This window comes from Thunnus thynnus, chromosome 16 (assembly GCF_963924715.1).
Source record: "Thunnus thynnus chromosome 16, fThuThy2.1, whole genome shotgun sequence".
NCBI classification, from domain to species: Eukaryota; Metazoa; Chordata; class Actinopteri; order Scombriformes; family Scombridae; genus Thunnus; species Thunnus thynnus.
In genome coordinates this window covers 29,382,895-29,400,187 of record NC_089532.1, presented here as the reverse complement: position 1 = coordinate 29,400,187, position 17,293 = coordinate 29,382,895, and the positions used below count along the sequence as shown (strand labels likewise).

At 38.6% G+C, this 17,293-nt stretch overlaps 1 protein-coding gene across 2 annotated transcripts; it reads left to right on the top strand.

Moving 5' to 3' along the window:
* The first annotated feature begins 758 nt into the window (after positions 1 to 758).
* On the top strand, positions 759 to 16,937 carry rrh (retinal pigment epithelium-derived rhodopsin homolog). Of its 2 annotated transcripts, XM_067613912.1 has the most exons (8): positions 3,246 to 3,334; positions 5,718 to 6,561; positions 6,637 to 6,827; positions 10,525 to 10,624; positions 11,136 to 11,289; positions 14,814 to 14,982; positions 15,762 to 15,940; positions 16,066 to 16,937. In XM_067613912.1, exons 3-8 carry the CDS (start codon positions 6,651 to 6,653, stop codon positions 16,169 to 16,171), a joined length of 885 nt encoding a protein of 294 aa, XP_067470013.1. In that variant the 5' UTR covers positions 3,246 to 3,334; positions 5,718 to 6,561; positions 6,637 to 6,650; the 3' UTR covers positions 16,172 to 16,937. The 2 variants fall into 2 exon arrangements, with proteins under 2 accessions (XP_067470012.1, XP_067470013.1); XM_067613911.1 differs by lacking the exon at positions 5,718 to 6,561 and having other exon boundaries at positions 759 to 3,334.
* The last annotated feature ends 356 nt before the right edge of the window (positions 16,938 to 17,293 follow it).

Sequence of the window (17,293 nt, the reverse complement as noted above, 5' to 3'; positions counted from 1 at the left end):
AGAGAACGTTGGCATCAGAGGAGCGGAGGCTGCGGGAGGGAGTGTGGTGATGGAGCAGATTGGTGAGATAGGAGGGGCCCTGCTTATGGAGGGCTTTGTGAGTGAGGAGAAGGACTTTGAATTCAATCCATTGTGGGACAGGGAGCCATTGGAGGTTCCAGGGGACAGGGGTGATGTGGTCATGGGAGAGGGTGAGCAGGCGAGCAGCAGAATTCTGGGTGTACTGGAGTTTATTTCAGACTTTGGATGATGTACCATAAAGAATGCTGTAGTAGTCAATTCTGGATGTTATGAAACCATTGATCAGATATTCAGCAACAGAGAAGGAGAGTGATGGGTGGAGACAAGCTATGTTTTTTAGGTGGAAAAAGGCAGTTCTGGTGATTTGTTTGACGTGGTGTTCAAAGGAGAGGTTGCTGTCGAAAATGACTCCGAGGTTGCAGATGTGTGGGGAGGGAGACCAAGTGGAATTATCAATGGTGAGGCAGAAGTTGTGAGTGGTTTTGGTGAGGGATTTGGGACCGAATCTGATTTATCACAGTTTAGGAAGTTGGCTTGCATCCATGATTTAACTTCTGTGAGGCAGTTGGTCAGGGTAATGTGAGTTGGAAGGTGATAACACATTCCAGTATTTTTGACAGAATGGAGAGATTGGAGATGGACCGGAAATTGCTCAGGATATTAGGGTTGAGTCTAGGTTTTTTGAGGATGGAGGTGACAGTAGCCTGTTTGAGTGTTTGGGGGACTAAACCAACGCTGAAGGAGGAGTTAGCAAGGAGTGAGGAGATACAGTTGCAATCGGAAATATTCAACCCCCCCAAAGATTGTAATTTACTATTTTAATTGATTTACCAATTTAAGTTTTTTCAAAGAGCTAGATTTTGATTTGGATGACTTCTTTATCAGTTGAGTGATACATAAAATCAACAAAGAAAATGCCTGATGTAGTAGTAACAGTATATTTTGTTAATATAGCCATGTCACAATTATCCAACCCCTATATAATATTACTGTTTTTAAAACCTTCTGCTAGTTTTTATGGCTTAAAGTGGAGTTAAAACATAATCAAGCCTTTGTGAACTCTATAATGATCCTTAATTTGCTCCATCTGTGATGCATATATAAACCCCACCCATGAAGGTGTTCAAGGTGAGTTGCAATCATGGGTAAGACTGAGGAGCTTCCACAAAAGCTGAGAGAGGAAATTCTTTTATTGCACCTGAAGGGCATTGGGCGTAAGAAGATTTCCCAAACATTTAACATTCCAAGAGACACCGCTGGGAGCATTATAAAGAAGTTTAAAACTTATGGCGCAGCTGCAAATCTGCCTGGCTGTGGGAGAAAGCCCAAAATTTCATCACGAGCCCTTAGAAACTGAATCAGGACAACTAAGAAAAACCCCTGTGTTACTGCAAAATGCCTACAGGATGACTTGATGAAGGCCGGGACAAGTGCTTCAGTGGCAACTATAAGGCAAACACTGAATAAATAAGGACTTCGTGGCTGGACTCCAAGATGCACTCCACTCTTGACCATGAGGAACATCAAAAGTCGACTAGAATATGCTAGGAGGAATTTGGACAGAGTTTTGGGAGAAAGTTCTGCGGACTGATTTGGACTGTTTGGACACATGGACCAGCAGTATGTCTGGCATGAGAAAGGTAAGGCTTATGACCAGAAGAATACCATCCCCACGGTCAAGCATGGAGGTTGGTCATTGATGATGTGGGGATGTTTTTCTGCTGCAGGAACTGGCAATCTTGACCGTGTACCTGGCATCATGTATTCCCAGAAATACCAGGCCATTTTAAAGAGGAACTTGATGCCTTCTGGTGGGAAATTGAACCTTGGTGATCATTGGACTCTCCAGCAAGACAGTGATTCCAAGCACACCTTCAAGTCAACCAAAGCTTGGTTGGCCTTCTCAAAATCTTTGGTGGAATTTAAAGAAGGCAGTTGCAGCACAGAAGCCATCAAACATCAATGAGCTAGAGGCTTTCGCACGTGAAGAATGGGCAAAGATTCCAATAGAGAGGTGTAGGAAGCTTGTCAGCACTTACCGAAAATGCTTGTTAGAAGTCATAAAGGCTAAAGGACTCTCCACAAAGTACTGAAACTGGAGGTTTAATAATAGTGCATATGCACATTTGTGAAAAGAGTTACATTTTTCATTTGAACTCAAAGTTAAGTCAATTTATGTCCTCAAAATAACCCAAATATGTATCAATAAGTATTTTTTGTTGTTTAATGAGGTTTTTTGTCATATATTTTCATTATCCTCTTCACATCACTATAACGTCTTTTGAGATGAAGGGGTTGAATATTTCCGATTGCAAATGTAGCTGGGAGGCAGTCCTTGACAAGATTGTGTGTGTGTGTGTGTGTGTGTGTGTGTGTGTGTGTGTGTGTGTGTGTGGGAAGTTCCAATACATAACGTTTGATAATGTGTCAGAGAGAACTCCTTCTGGTTTTTCAAGATTTTGAGGGTTTGACATTATATGCTCAACTGTTGACAAAAATATTGGTTTACTGTAGTGTGATGAGTAATATGTAGTCAGTAGTACAGTAGCCGTAGTAGCACTAGTACTACGTTTACTACTAAAACCTTAGAAAGCCCCTCTACAAGACAGGAGCAGAGTCACCTAAAAGCCCTTTGCATTACAGTTATTAATTGACTAATCAAACTAATTACCACACATTGAACTTGGTGCCTTTGTGGATCCTGAGGGTCTGGGGCTCTGGAGCAGGTGCCAGCTGGTAATCCAGATTTAATTGTACCTGCAGTATTTGCCCTCTGTGAAGTGAATTGTCCTCAGTCTGAGTTAGTTCAGGCTCAACTTTTGTAATGTCAAAGCTTATTGGCCAGAGCCCAGCTTGCAAGCAATTCCACGTGAGTGGTAATCCTCTCTTGTGTAGCCCTGTTGCCCATGTTACACACAGACAGCCTCCTGCTAACTGGTAACAGGGGAGCAGTGGTATGTAATAATCCTCTTCACCCCATCCCTGCACATGTACCTCCCCTTCCTCTCCACAACAATATCCTACAGATTTTAGGTAGAAGCAGCATTTTGCAATACTGACTCTCTACATCTCTTTTGTACATATTTTTCATTCTGCTTCATTCTGCAGGATTTGTGTATTTTTTCCCCCAACACTGTTAATGTGAAGGCTGTTTACTTCAGTCAGGTGTCATTCTTCTTGTTTTTTTGAACACCTCAGAAGATGGGGATTGACTCTGGAGTCAATGTTTCAGATGATGTTTCACCTTATGGGGGAGAAAGTGCCTTTACCCAACTGGAGCACAACATAGTGGCTGGATATCTTATCACTGCAGGTAACAGAGATGACAATTTGAAATGGATGTATTACAGTGTGATTTGTTCAATATTGTGAGTGTTGTCTTGGTTCAGTGTGATTTCTGGACTGGGCTGTTTTCAGCTGATGAATCCACTGCAAACTACCTATTCTGCACAAAACAGCAGACAGACAAAGTTAGTGACTAGCTGGTGAACAGAGTGAAGCATTTAGAACATAAAGAGCAGAGATATTTCCCTCAGGAGTTGGTGGAGACCAAACCAGAGCTAAAAGCAAAGTGGATATCAGACTTACATGTGTCCTGTGCACACAAACGCAACTCCAAATAAATGTTGCTTTGCAGAATGCATAAATAAGTAACTGTTTGCCAGCAAGTTCACCAAATCAACTTTATGAAGTGATAAGTCAATGTTATGCTTAGTGGCCAAAAATCAATTAGCCTAATGCAGCTTTAATGATGGTTATAGGATGACAAAATCTATCAGCATAGAGAGATACCACTGCAGGGTAATCAATTACTACTACTATTATTATTATTATTATTATTATTATCATTATTATTATATTTATAATTTGGGTGAACACTATGATTATCATAGGTAAAAATATTATGGTAAATGGTATTATCATGATATTCAAAAAAAGTTTCCTGAAAACCTACCATTAGTGCTAAAATATAGTTAAATGACTTCTTCACACTATGATCACCTTAAATTTTATTCACTGAACAGTGGTCTGTATGTTGCAACCTTGTTGGACTCTGCATAGGAAATAACATCAAAAACAGTTTAAACACTGAACAAAAGCAGGTTGTTCAAACTTTAAGACAGTTGACTGGAAATCACTTTAAATCCAGCTTAGTGTCTCTTAGATTCTACAGTATACACCCATTCATATCTTGAAAATGTATGAATTTTTCCTGATGAAATTGATCGACTTCTGGAGTGCAAGAACTTTGTAGGCCATGACCATAGACTGTAAAAAATAATGGTAGAAGCCACCGTGACATCACTCAATGGTTTGTGGATGCCCGTTTTGAAGCCTTGAGTTTACATTTTGATATTTAGTGTCAATTTACAATTACCCCCCCCCCCCCCCATACAGTTGTCAAGAACTGTAAATTGGCTATAGAGACCAAACGTTTTTTGTACCAGGCTGCACCTTCATGCATTTTACATTCAAAAACATTCCATTTGTTTTTGTGTGTTTTCGTAACATAATGTACACCACACACTGCTGACAATTGGCTTATATTGCTTCCAAAAAGTTTGATCATATTACAGTGGGTGTAGGTGCTGAAATACATGGTGTATTATGTTAATCTGTAAAGTATTTGTATTTGCAGTATGTTTATGTATGTTGTTGTTAGATGATGTTTTGAATACTTTGAGTGTAAGGAAAAATGCAGTAAAATACTTACAGTTGTGACTGTATCAAATAAATGGGTGAGTTTATACTTCCCATGGCCATTAATGGTGAAAAGAAAAGCATAATGAGTTTATTATTATCATGTGAAAAGCTATTCTGATAGCATTATGTAACTTATCCGTATCTTGGCACTGTATCCAATGTTGGAATTTTAACAGGACTGGCTAATATAAAAGCATGTTAAATGTAAAGATCCTGTTCTCCACTTATACCAAATAGCTTTCAAATTAGTTTCTGAATGCCTAGTTTCATTTCTGATCTGTCAATTTTATGAAGATAAATAGATCTTGTGTATCAAGCTTTTATCACTAAAAAAGATCTTAACCCTGGTTTCAATTCGGTTTGTTCATCTGAGTGAGTCTGAAAGGCAACACACTGGTAACTGTTAACACAAACTGACCCCACCATACTGAGAGAACAACTACAGGTGCAGTGGCTGGGATGCGCCAAATGTCATAAAATTGCTGCTTTTCTCAAGAGTTAATGAACAGTGTCAGGCAAGTTGAAAAATGTAATTACTTACACATTACATATTACTAATTTTAAAAGTAATTGCATTACTGTACTAATTACTCAACAGCAAAAGTAATTAGTTACATTAGGCTTGTTATTTTACTTTGTTTACTTTTACTTTGCTTACTTTGTTACTCTGTTAACTCCATCTAAGTTGCCTTTAAACAACTTCAAAGCCTCCAAAGCCACAAATTCTGTGTTCGACACATGTTGAAGAAAAGGAGACATCATGGTTCAACAAGCAGCAGCTGACAGTTTGAGGGTATTTATTGACCATCAACCGCTAACGTTAGCTAACGAAGTCCTGTCCTCCCACAGCTTCCAACTCTGAACTAAACCATCTAATTCCTGAATGTAGCCTTACCAGTGGTTAACGTTAGCAAGCCAGCTAAGAATACAAGAACACAGAAGAATACAACTTTGAAGTAATCTGGAGTTGCATTTCTCCTCTTTTGGTGTAGGCTAACCGCACAACCCAACCAGCGAAGGCACCGAGTACTAGCCAGTCAGAGGCAGAGTAGGGCGGGTCATGACTTCGCCATCCTGGGAATAAAAGAGTCTGTCCACTGAACGCAAAGACACCATCAGTAGCTATGTGTTGCCCTTGAGTCAAATGGTTCCCAAATGTTTTCATGTCCCCTGCATTCACAGAAATTCACAGAGAGAAAGATACTTCTTTATACAGTACTGTTGATTTGCCCGACATGTTTGCCTGATGAAAATCTGTCCATCTTGTTCTGTACTACTTGTTTTACATCATGTTGCTTTACAGCTAACCTGAACCTTGACTGTCTTGCTACTGTCACAACACTATGTCTATTCTTTCCAGATGAATCAGATTCTTGGTCCTTTTTCACAGCAGACATTTTGACTCGTCATAGCAGGAAGTGCACAGGTGTAGCTAATTACGTACGATTCAACAATTAATGTAATGCAATTAATGTCTGCTTTTCAGTTATTAGTTTTACTCCATATTTCAGGCCACATTCCCTCTGGATCCTCACAGTTGACCCACATCTCTGTTAATGTCTGGTTCAGTGTATCATAGACCTGTCAATTTATGTCTCTCAACATAAAGAAGCACCAGGAAACTTCACATTGTCAGCTGAGACTTGAATATGTACTGTAAATAGTACAGCATGCTCCTGTTTACCAACCTCAACAATTATTCTCAAAATCACCAGAAGCTTATTAGAAAAAGATAATTTTGCATTCAATCCAATGCAGTAATTTTTTTTGAGTTATCAGAGAATCTGCAGCTTCTGCATTCACTTTGCCACACGTCCACTGTGGCTTCAGGTGTGAGTAAGTATATGATTAAGTGTTGAAATTTTGAATTTTACCTTCAACATTTGGACATTGTGCTTTTTATCTTTACAGGTGTCATCAGTTTAATGAGCAACATTGTGGTTCTGCTGATGTTTGTGAAGTTTAAGGAGCTCCGCACTGCCACCAACTTCATTATAATCAACCTGGCTTTTACTGACATCGGAGTGGCTGGTATTGGCTATCCCATGTCCGCTGCCTCGGACATCCACGGCAGCTGGAAATTTGGCTACACTGGTTGTCAGGTGGGTGATATGTGAGCACCTTCCCATTTACATTATTTCATTGATAAAACAACCTACATCTACATTGGAAACTCATGTAAATGGTACCAAATTTAAAGCTGAGATGAACGACAGTGTAGGTTTGGTCTTTTTGTGTGTGTGTGTGTTTTTTGACATGGACCACACCAAAATTAATTAAATGAATGCAAAATGCAAAAATGTCTTTCCTCTGAACTTGCACCAGGAATTTGAGTTTGCTTTGCACAATGCATAGCTAACATTTGCAGACCGGTTTATTGTGTAAAACATTAGCACGTTCTATGGACCCCTCCTACGTGAGCTGCTTTAGCGGCGTTAAAAATGGAATATCAGGGTGTTTTTAGCAATTCTATTACTGATATTGAAATGAAAATGAATGAAAATGTACTCCTTATTCTTATTATTTCAAATATACTAAAAACCAGTTGACAGAACATACACTGCCCAACAAGGTCTGTATTATCTGAAATACCTTCATCATTTTGTAAAATGTGAATTTGTTGGTCCTGAAACTGAACCACAGTGTCATGTAAACCTATGAGGAAGAATTTTATTGATATAATTCCTCCCAGATGTATGTAAATATATGTAAATTATTCATAAAACCAAGTTAGAACTCAGCCTTTTACTGTAGCTCAACATGTCATAATGTTTGCTAAAACCTACAAAAGTGTGTAACTAATGTGACTAACCTGAACTGCTCATGAGACTAAACCTGCGAGCAGGCAGACTCACGTTCACATTCAGCTGCTGCAGTGCAGCGGGCCGCGTGTTCAGATTCTTTTGGCAGATTATAAGTTTTTTCCTCAGTTCTTGTTATTGCACAGTAATACTGGGCCATGTGATGCTAATCTAGAATAAGAAGCAGAGCTTGGAAACCCAGAGCATCTGCTACACTCAAGCGTTTTAACATATGCTCCCCCCTTTGTTTTCTCAGTTACACTGTACGCAGTATGGCATCTTAAAGGGGACATATTATGCTTTTTGTGATTTTGAAGCAAGGGCTTCAACCTACTCTGAATGCTCTGTTTGCAAAGTTACCTCTACTTGCCCATCAAACTGGTGTCAGATCATTTGCGCATGCTCACAAACCACTCTGTAGCCTTTTTTGCTAAGGTTGTTAGTGAGGTTTTTTGATGTGTTGTTCATGTTGTCCACTCTCATATTTCAGATCTGATTTGGGGGTCAAACATGTATGGATGTATTTGAGAAGTTTACATTTTGAGTAAAGAACAAGAAAAAGAAGTGAAATCTGACTACTATAGTTTGTATACATTGCCTCCAGCGCTGGCAAGGGTCAGCTTCCTAAAGCTAACCAATCAGAACAGGGTGGGTATATCAGGAAGGGTCCCTTAAAGGCCGAACTGAGGGGCTGCATAAAGGGCCAGTATAAGATAAATAAGGATTTTTTAACTGTAAATCATGCAAAGGTTTTCCACGAGAGCCCCAGAATATAAATATAGACCTGGAAATGTGCATTATGTGTCCTTTTGTCACCTTCCTAAAATAATGGCCCAAGTCATTTTTTTCAGGTTTCTCAAAAAAACACAAAAAAATCATCATGGTGTGCATACAACCCTAGGGTGCACAAGCTGCCTCTAGACACTGCACAACAAGCATACTATAATACCGGTCAAATGATGTTATGATTACTAATATTATGTTCAAGTTTCATTAAATAAAAACACAAAAGTGAAGAGGATCCTTTGTAATTTTTTAGTCATACACATAATTTCTAGCTGTTAGATTACAATACGGTATTCAAATCTTTCTTAATTAGATCATGTAATGTGGAAAAAATGAGACAAAAACTGTAGATGAAATATTGTTTAAAAGGCAGAGAAGAGTTAACAGAAAGCCTATCACTTGTAACAGCCACAGATTCTGAAGCCTTTCCAGTCTTTGCTAAATGCTAGCTTCATGGGCTTAGCTATTTTGCTGACTAAAATGCTAACTAAAAAGACTGAATAAAAAGACTAAATAACTACGCAATATGACAATTTGGTCACACTCTTGACATAGGCCATTATACTACAGGGGTAGAATCACATGATCTGTTCAACTGAGGATGTAAGCGATTTTACCAGAGGTGGCCAGCATCATGAGGAGATAATTTAGGCAAAAAAAAACATTTTTGTCAAAAAATGACTTGGGCTATTATTTTAAGAAGGTGACACTTTGTAAGTGTCTAGGGAAAGTCTGTCATTATCTATTCAAATTTTATCTATGCAACTTTTTGTACATTGAAGTCCATCTACTCTACTACTAAACATTGACCATGTATGCAGTGGCCAGGTAGTATGGTTTCAGTTCATTTCAGAACCACAATTTTCCACTGCAGGAACTCAACAAAATGTAACATAGCATTCATTTTCAATTTTTTTTTTATTTGAGGATAAGCCCCTAGTGATGCATCATCTCTTTTTCAAGGATATCCTCCAACACAAAAAACATGGAAATTATCATGTATCCATGATGTATAATGTTCTCAGTCTTCTTGGGGACAATTTCCTGGAGCTAAACTATGACCTATTCTTATCAGGTATTTCCCAGGTATTTTGACCAAAGGATGAAAACTTGTTGTCTAAATAGAAGTCTTTTATAGACTTAAGCCCATTTCCACACCATGTCGCAAATGTGTTATCCAGCAATGCTGGAATAAAGGAGTGGTTGTGGCAAAATGGTGTATTTATTGAAATACTAGAAAATTTGTAAATATGTTTAATTTGAGTAAGAATCTTCAGTGAATTTCTGACAACAAAACTGTGACTTACCAATTTATTATCAGATTCATGATTTGTAAAAAGTAAGGAGGACAGTTAGGTATATGGTTTTATTAATGACATGAGCTCTAATTTTAGCCACAGCTGGCAGAATTGAGTGATTCGGGGTCTGGAGAACAACATTACTGGTATGCCAATGCCCTGTCATTAGCTGCCCAATAGTAATCTTCAACTACTGTAAGACCCAGACCTCCATCTAGAGTGGGTCTAAATAGATGGGGTTTTTTTTGATAATCTGTATTTTTTATATCCCCAAATGAATCCTATAATAATTGTCTCGCTCCTCTTAAAAAAGTCAGCCAAGATCAATATCAAATTATAGAAAATTTTGAAAGAGATATAAAAATAGAGAGATACCATCTTAATGGCATTTACGCGGCCAATCATAGGACAAAGTCCTCCAGTATTCTTTGCTGTGTTTTAATGTATCCATACCTTCTAACAAGTTTATTTTGATAAAAAGTTTAGGATTTTTTATAAATTTTGAGTCCTAAATATTAAATATAATACTGAACAACCTTAGCAGGGCAATCCTGTAAAATTGTATTTTCTCCAATAGACATAAGTTCACTTTTAGCCCAAAATATTGTGTAACCAGAAATTTTACTGAATGATTCAATATATTAATATACAACTCACAAGTTTTTAAAATTTCAACACATAGTAATCTGCCACAAGTGGCATGCTGTAAGTCAGGATATCTCTGCTTCTGCTCCAAAGATTTAGATCATTCCTTGTGCAGTATGGTATTTTTAAGACACATTAAAAATCAAAACACTGCTTTAGAAAATGATTAGCAGTAATGTAAATGTACTTCAATAGGCCAGATCCTGCAAAAACATTGGACTGGTCCTTTAATTTAACTTGTGTTTTGATTTTTGTGGTTTTTTCTCCAGATCTATGCAGCTCTCAACATCTTCTTTGGCATGGCCAGTATCGGCCTGCTGACCGTGGTGGCCATTGACCGCTACCTCACCATATGCAGACCAGACATAGGTATCTACTTACTGCTCCTCTGACATTCTATCTGCTCTTAGTATCACCTTGGTGGCAAGTCCTAAATTATGATGGACAGATACAATGTAATATCAAACACCTTCATGTTTCTAGCACCACCTTCAGGACACTTTATTTTCAGGCCCACTTGGCTGTAAAAATAGCAAAATTATAAATACAGTATGTTCATCCAACACTTTCATTAAAAAGGGTTAGAGTTAGCGAATTTATAAGAATTAGAGTTAGTTGATTTATGCAGAAACTACACCAATACATCTTAATACAATACATCTTTTCTTAAGCAGTGTATTTTAAAGTGTTCACAGCAGAAAAAAATAGTGCAAGCCTGTCTGGATGTTATGTAAGTGTTACAACAATTGGAAAACTAATGAGAACATGTGATCAACTCTATCAAATAATTTGTAATAGCAGTATCTACAGACCTGGCTCGATATTTACAATTTCTTGACTTTCATTGTGCATGCACTGCATATGTCATTAATCTCTACAGGACAGAAGATGACAGTGCGATCATACAACCTTCTTATTCTGGCAGCATGGCTTAATGCTGTGTTTTGGTCTTGCATGCCGATAGTGGGCTGGGCAGGATATGCCCCTGACCCCACTGGAGCTACATGCACCATCAACTGGAGGAAGAATGATGCGTGAGTTATGTTGTGGATAGACTGCATATGCCATTGCATTACCCTTTGTCCCAGGTTTTAGCATGCTTGACAGTAACTATAACTAACAAAACTGTGATTGCTGTCATTACTTAATACTGCTGCTACCATGATTGGATTATAGTTAATGCAGTGTATTGATGTCTAAGTATGTCTGTTAGTCATTACCTTTTCATTAACCACAAGTTAGTAAACTGGCTGTATTCCACTTTTTGAGCACTTTTGAGGCTTAAAAGTTGAGCTTGAAAAGTTCATTCTTGACTTCAGAAACACCCATTTGGCACACCAATTTCAACTCAAAGTCCACTTACTAGCTTGATCCAGAACTTTCAACTGTATCTCACGTCTTCATCAGCAGACTGTTGTTTCCAAGGTTAAGATCAACCTTCAAGCTCGACTTTGAAGCCATCAAGGATGGACAAGTCTTAAAAATGCTCAGAAAAATATTAAGTTTGAACATCTATATTTCCATGACAACTGAGCAAACTCCATCTGCTGAGGAAGACTGTGTGATACACTTAAAAGCTCCGGAACAAGCTTGTAAGTAGACCTTGAGTTGAAATCTTTTGGTCAAATGCTAAGGATTACATTACTTAGAAATACACCTACTATTAAAGGAAAATTCTGGTTTATTTCAACCTGATGTAAACTTAGCACAAAAAGTAAGGAAATTTGTTTTTGGTAGATTATTTCTTTGTTGTAACAATGCTTCTTGGCAATAAATCTTATACTGTTAGAAAGCCTGTTTATTTCCTTTTTAAATGGTGCCACATTTGTAAGGAACATGCATTTGTGAGATGAGCAGCAGAGCTGAGTATGTGGGTTGCGCCCATGAAAAATTTGCCAAATCTTCTCTGCCAATGCCAAACAGCTTATTCTGCCCTACTCTTCTTTGGTGTTTGGTTGATTGGATGATTGAAGTTTGAAGAAACAAGACATATTGTCAATTTAACAATTTATTCATTTAACAAACAGGAGCCTCAGGCATGTGTGGAAGAACCACACACAGCCACAATAGCCTGGCACCTCCTCCTCATGCTGGTCACCAACTTGGTCACACACTGCTGTGGGATGGCATCCCATTCTTCAACCAGCATTTGTTGCAAGTCAGCCAACGTGGTTGTGTTGGTCACTCTGGCACGAACAGCATGCCCAAGTTGATCCCAAAAGTGTTCAATGGGGTTGAGGTCAGGACTGCTGGCAGGCCATTCCATCCTCTCCACTCCCAAATTCTGGAGGTTGTCTCTGATAAACCCCACTCTGTGGGGGCGAGCGTTTTCATCTTGGAGGATAGAGTTTGGTCCCAGACTGTGGAGATATGGGATTGCCACTGGTTGCAGAATCTCATCTCGATATCTCTCTGCATTAAGATTGCCTCCAATGATGACAAGTGTCATTTTTCCAGTGAGGGAGATGCAGCCCCACACCATCACACTGCCTCCACCAAAAGATGTTACTCTATAGGTGCAGCAATCCGCACAGCGTTTTCTGCGTCTTCTCCACACTTTGACCCTACGATCCAACTGCCTTAGGCAGAATCTGGACTCATCACTGAACATCATCACCACTTCGCGGCCTGTCTCTGACATACCCAGTTATATGGAACTTGGCCTTCACTTTAGAGATGGTACTTGGGCGCACTCCAAATAATGCCACAACTTGCCAATCAGGTGCCAATCAGGCACCAAAGGTGCCAATTGGCAGCACCTGGGAGTACCAGAAGCTCAAAATAAGAGTTAATAGCAACAGCAAAATAAACTGTTTGGCATTGGCAGAGAAGATTTGGCAAATTTTTATACTTTATACACAGTTCTGCTGCTCATCCCACAAATGCATGCTCCTTACAAATGTGGCACCATTTAAAAGGGAAATAAACAGGCTTTCCAAAGATGTATTGCCAAGAAGCATTGTTACAACAATGAAATAATCTACCAAACACAAATTTCCTTACTTTTTGTGCTAAATTTATTTCTCTTTATTTTTATTGCTCTCTCCAGCTCCTTTATAGAGATTGTGACAATTCACATAAAGATGTTTATTGCACACAACAATGATCATTGGGGCAAGCTGCTGAGACTCCTATATCTTTCCAAATAAACGTAATTTTTACATGAATCACTTCAAACGTTTGTTTCTGAGTCTAACTGAAAGTAAATACAAAAACTAGCTGTTTGCTTACATGCATAAGGCTGTGGATAGCTCAATGTCAGTTCCTGCAATAGAAGTAGAAACTTAGTAGATAAATTCTGTAAAATGGTTCATGTCTGCAAGTTTCCAAGTATCAAGGATAAACTTACATGATACACTGTGAAGTTTTCATAGGCTGTACCGCTGGATGATAGAGACTTGCTGTAATTCCTCACAGAGTTACGTGTTGTAATCACATTTTCTTACCATGTGGAGCTGAACGTGTGGGCCAGCCGGCCTTGCTCTTTTCACCCAGTTTATTTGGAGGAGGTGGAACAGCCTCTAGGACGGCAATGTTGATAAACGCTTTAAAACCATGTGTAGTAGTTACACAGCTGGGTTTACTCTCATCCGTGGACACCTCTATTATCGAGTCTGGTAGCAGCAGCAGTGACTGCAACACCAGCACTTTCTCTGAGGTAACCGTTACTGTACGTTTGCCTTTCTGCCTCCATTCTTTGTTTTTCCTCTTTCCTCTTTTTTCTCCTCTCTGTGTAAGTTACTCCAGCTCAAATAAATACGGTTGGCCATTTAAAGTGAAATGACTCACAATCATTCTCATAAAAGTCCACGGGATATTGCATTGCACTTTGTTTTTTTCGTTTCCTTACAGTCTAACCATGGTGAAAGTCAACCTCATACATGTAAACAAAGTTTACAAATGCCGTGCACAGGTTGTCTAGTTACGTTAGCCAGCAAACTGCCCTGGATATAGATCTCGATACAATTAGCCATAATGGCTGCTACAGGTGGCTAGTTCCTGTGTTTACTTTCAATCAGACTCAGAAACAAACTTTTGAAGCGATTCATGTAAAAATCATGTTTATTTGGAAAGATGTAGAAGTCTCAGCAGCTTGCCCTGATGATCATTGTTTCGCCAGAATCTCTATAACAGAGCCGGAGAGAGCAAAGTTAGCATGAAACATAGAGCCACAATGGCCCCATTTATGGGAAGTATATCAGGCTGAAATAAAGAAATATTTTCCTTGAATAGTACCATAAGTAATACTCATGTTATCACAACTACAGCTAATACTGTTACTACTACTACTTTCTACTGCTACCACAATTAGCAAAGCTACTGAATTCCCCAGTTAGCATACAGTATGGAATAATTAGGATTCATAGCACTGTTTTAAACATTGAAAACTGATTTTTGTTTAATGAGTATTGTTCTGGGTAACTGCCAAAATACCATAAATGCACATATAATACAAATCTTAATACTAGTACTAATACTAATACCTGGTGGCCAGCCATATCATAAGACATTGGTCAGTATATTGTTAATTGTAACTAACTCTGCTTTTCCTTCACAGTTCCTTTATTTCTTACACCATGGCAGTGATTGCTGTGAACTTTGTGTTGCCTCTGACCGTCATGTTTTACTGCTACTACAATGTGTCAGCCACTGTGAGGAGATATAAAGCTAGCAACTGCCTGGACAGCATCAACGTCGACTGGTCGGACCAGATGGATGTAACTAAGGTGAAAGAGCCAAACAGAACCATTTTCAGGCTGTCACTGAGTAAGCTTGCCACGCAGCTTTAGTGGTTAGACAAAGTTGGCTAACATCTTGATTGGCTATGGAAAACATTAACAAATCAGTTAGTGCTGTGACTTCATTTCTCAGTCCATTTTCAGTATTTTCTCTTGAGCTTGTGCTTTATTGTTGGTCTGTAAAGCCCAGTGAGACATTGTATGTGATATTGAGCAAGACCAATGGCCTTTTTTGATTACCAGACCTCTTCTGATGAGGTGAGTAAAGTTACTAATGGGCACATTTGAAGCCTATACAAGAATGACAAAAATAATGCAAAATCTAGCTGCTGATTGCTCAGGTTGCATAAAGATGTGCTACTTGGGAAACACTCCCAATGCAATTTGTAACCACAGCAGAGATGTGACAGTCTTATTGCACCTGGAATGTAATGTTGCTGCATCTAGTGCCCACTAGATGCTGTGAGCTTCTGAGAGGACATCAGTGCAGTGAGCTTGTCTAATAAACCTGATGTGGGTTGACTTGACCAGGAACTGACCAAACCAACCAAAAGAGAGAGATGACTGAACCTTTCCCCCATGGTTCCTAACAGTTTGAACATGCCTATTTTTCACCTTAATGTGTATTTGCTTAATTGAACTTCAGTTCTGAGGCTGTGTCATTCCTCAAATCTGATACAAGTAAAAGCACACATTCAGCTGTATATTAGATAAGGAATTGTTCCTGTATCATGTGAAAACTGTATTGCTTTGTTTGGGGCCGGCAGATGTCCATAGTGATGATTATCATGTTCCTGGTGGCCTGGTCTCCATACTCCATGGTGTGTCTCTGGGCATCATTTGGTGACCCCAAGACGATCCCTGCCCCCATGGCTATCATCGCTCCACTCTTTGCCAAGTCCTCCACCTTTTATAACCCCTGCATTTATGTCATTGCCAACAAAAAGTCAGTTTATTTTTCTCTTTTCTCTATCTGGTTTTGTTATTGTAATGCTTTAATGCTGTGCTGCACTCTGCTGTAAGTAGTGAGTGGATGGTGCGTTCAGTAACTTGATCGATCTTTTGCTGCAGGTTCAGAAGAGCCATCATAGGGATGATTCGATGTCAAACAAGGCAGCGGATCACCATCAATACCCAGGTTCCCATGACAACCTCTCAACAACCTCTGACCGAGTGAGATGAAACTGCTTCAGTATCAGATTGTATTAATATATCCTGCATTAAAAGCATGTATAGAAAAGTGCTATGATGGCACAACATGAATCACTATCAGAGTTTTTCTTTCTATTGTAGCTTATTTTCTTTTGAATAAACTAATGCACTGTGGTGTTTACTGTGTAAATTCCACTTGCTGTAGCCATATTTTGTGCCCAAGTCATGTCAATAACGAACTGATAATGAAAAACTTTGTGTGTGGTCTACATGCTAAAAACTGCTTTACAGTCATCTCCTGATCTTGAGGAAGGCCAGGCAAGAATAGATAAGAAGGAATAACTCTACTAAGATCCTTTTTACTTAAGTGAAAGTATCAATACCACAGTGTAAACTTGACTTTTATTTGCAATGGAGGATTTCTCCATTGCAAATAAAAGTCCTGCATTCAAAATGTTTTACCTATCATGATCTGTTTTAATTAACAATGGGTTTTGCAACAACCTACAGGCTACAACATGAATATTATAAGACTAGTTAGATTAATCTTCCAGTACAGCTCTGTTAAACAAATCATTGTGATATGATAGTTGTCACTTGAATGTTGTTGTACTTGATTTTTGATTATTGGTGGGGCTTTACACTGCCTGACACTATAGAGCACTCTGCTGTTGGATGTCTGTCTTTACCTGTAATGTCTTGTGTTGTTGTTTTATTTGTCTGACAGTTGCCACACACACACATACAAAAGGAATCTCCCAAAGGACAATAAACAAATCTAACTAACAATATAGAGACTGAAATGTTGGGTTTGTAATAATCAGGTATCTGGTCGGTGATTCTGTATGTTCATATTTTGTCCAGCAAAATGATGAAAAAAATTCCAAAGCATTAGTTCACTTTATCATTTCAGGCGTATAATATTTCTATAATACTCATATTGGATGACTTTTAAGTTACTAAACCTTAAAATGTTTATTGTCATCAGTACTGTTTATGTACTCTGTTATTATACATTTATTATATAGATCCCCTCCTTTTTTAAGATATATAAAAATACTCTTTAAATAATAATTTGTGTCTCCTCTCCCTTGAAGAGTGCAGAATCTATGAATATCTAAATATTTTTCATTTCAAAAGTTGAACT

What these genes read in the sequence shown, in the direction of transcription:
- rrh (XM_067613911.1), top strand. Translation starts at nt 3,223, where the DNA reads ATGGGGATTGACTCTGGAGTCAATGTTTCAGATGATGTTTCACCTTAT. An exon ending in TGGATATCTTATCACTGCAG is followed by an intron (nt 3,335 to 6,636) that starts GTAACAGAGATG and finishes TTATCTTTACAG; the next exon opens with GTGTCATCAGTTTAATGAGC. An exon ending in AACTGGAGGAAGAATGATGC is followed by an intron (nt 11,290 to 14,813) that starts GTGAGTTATGTT and finishes TTTCCTTCACAG; the next exon opens with TTCCTTTATTTCTTACACCA.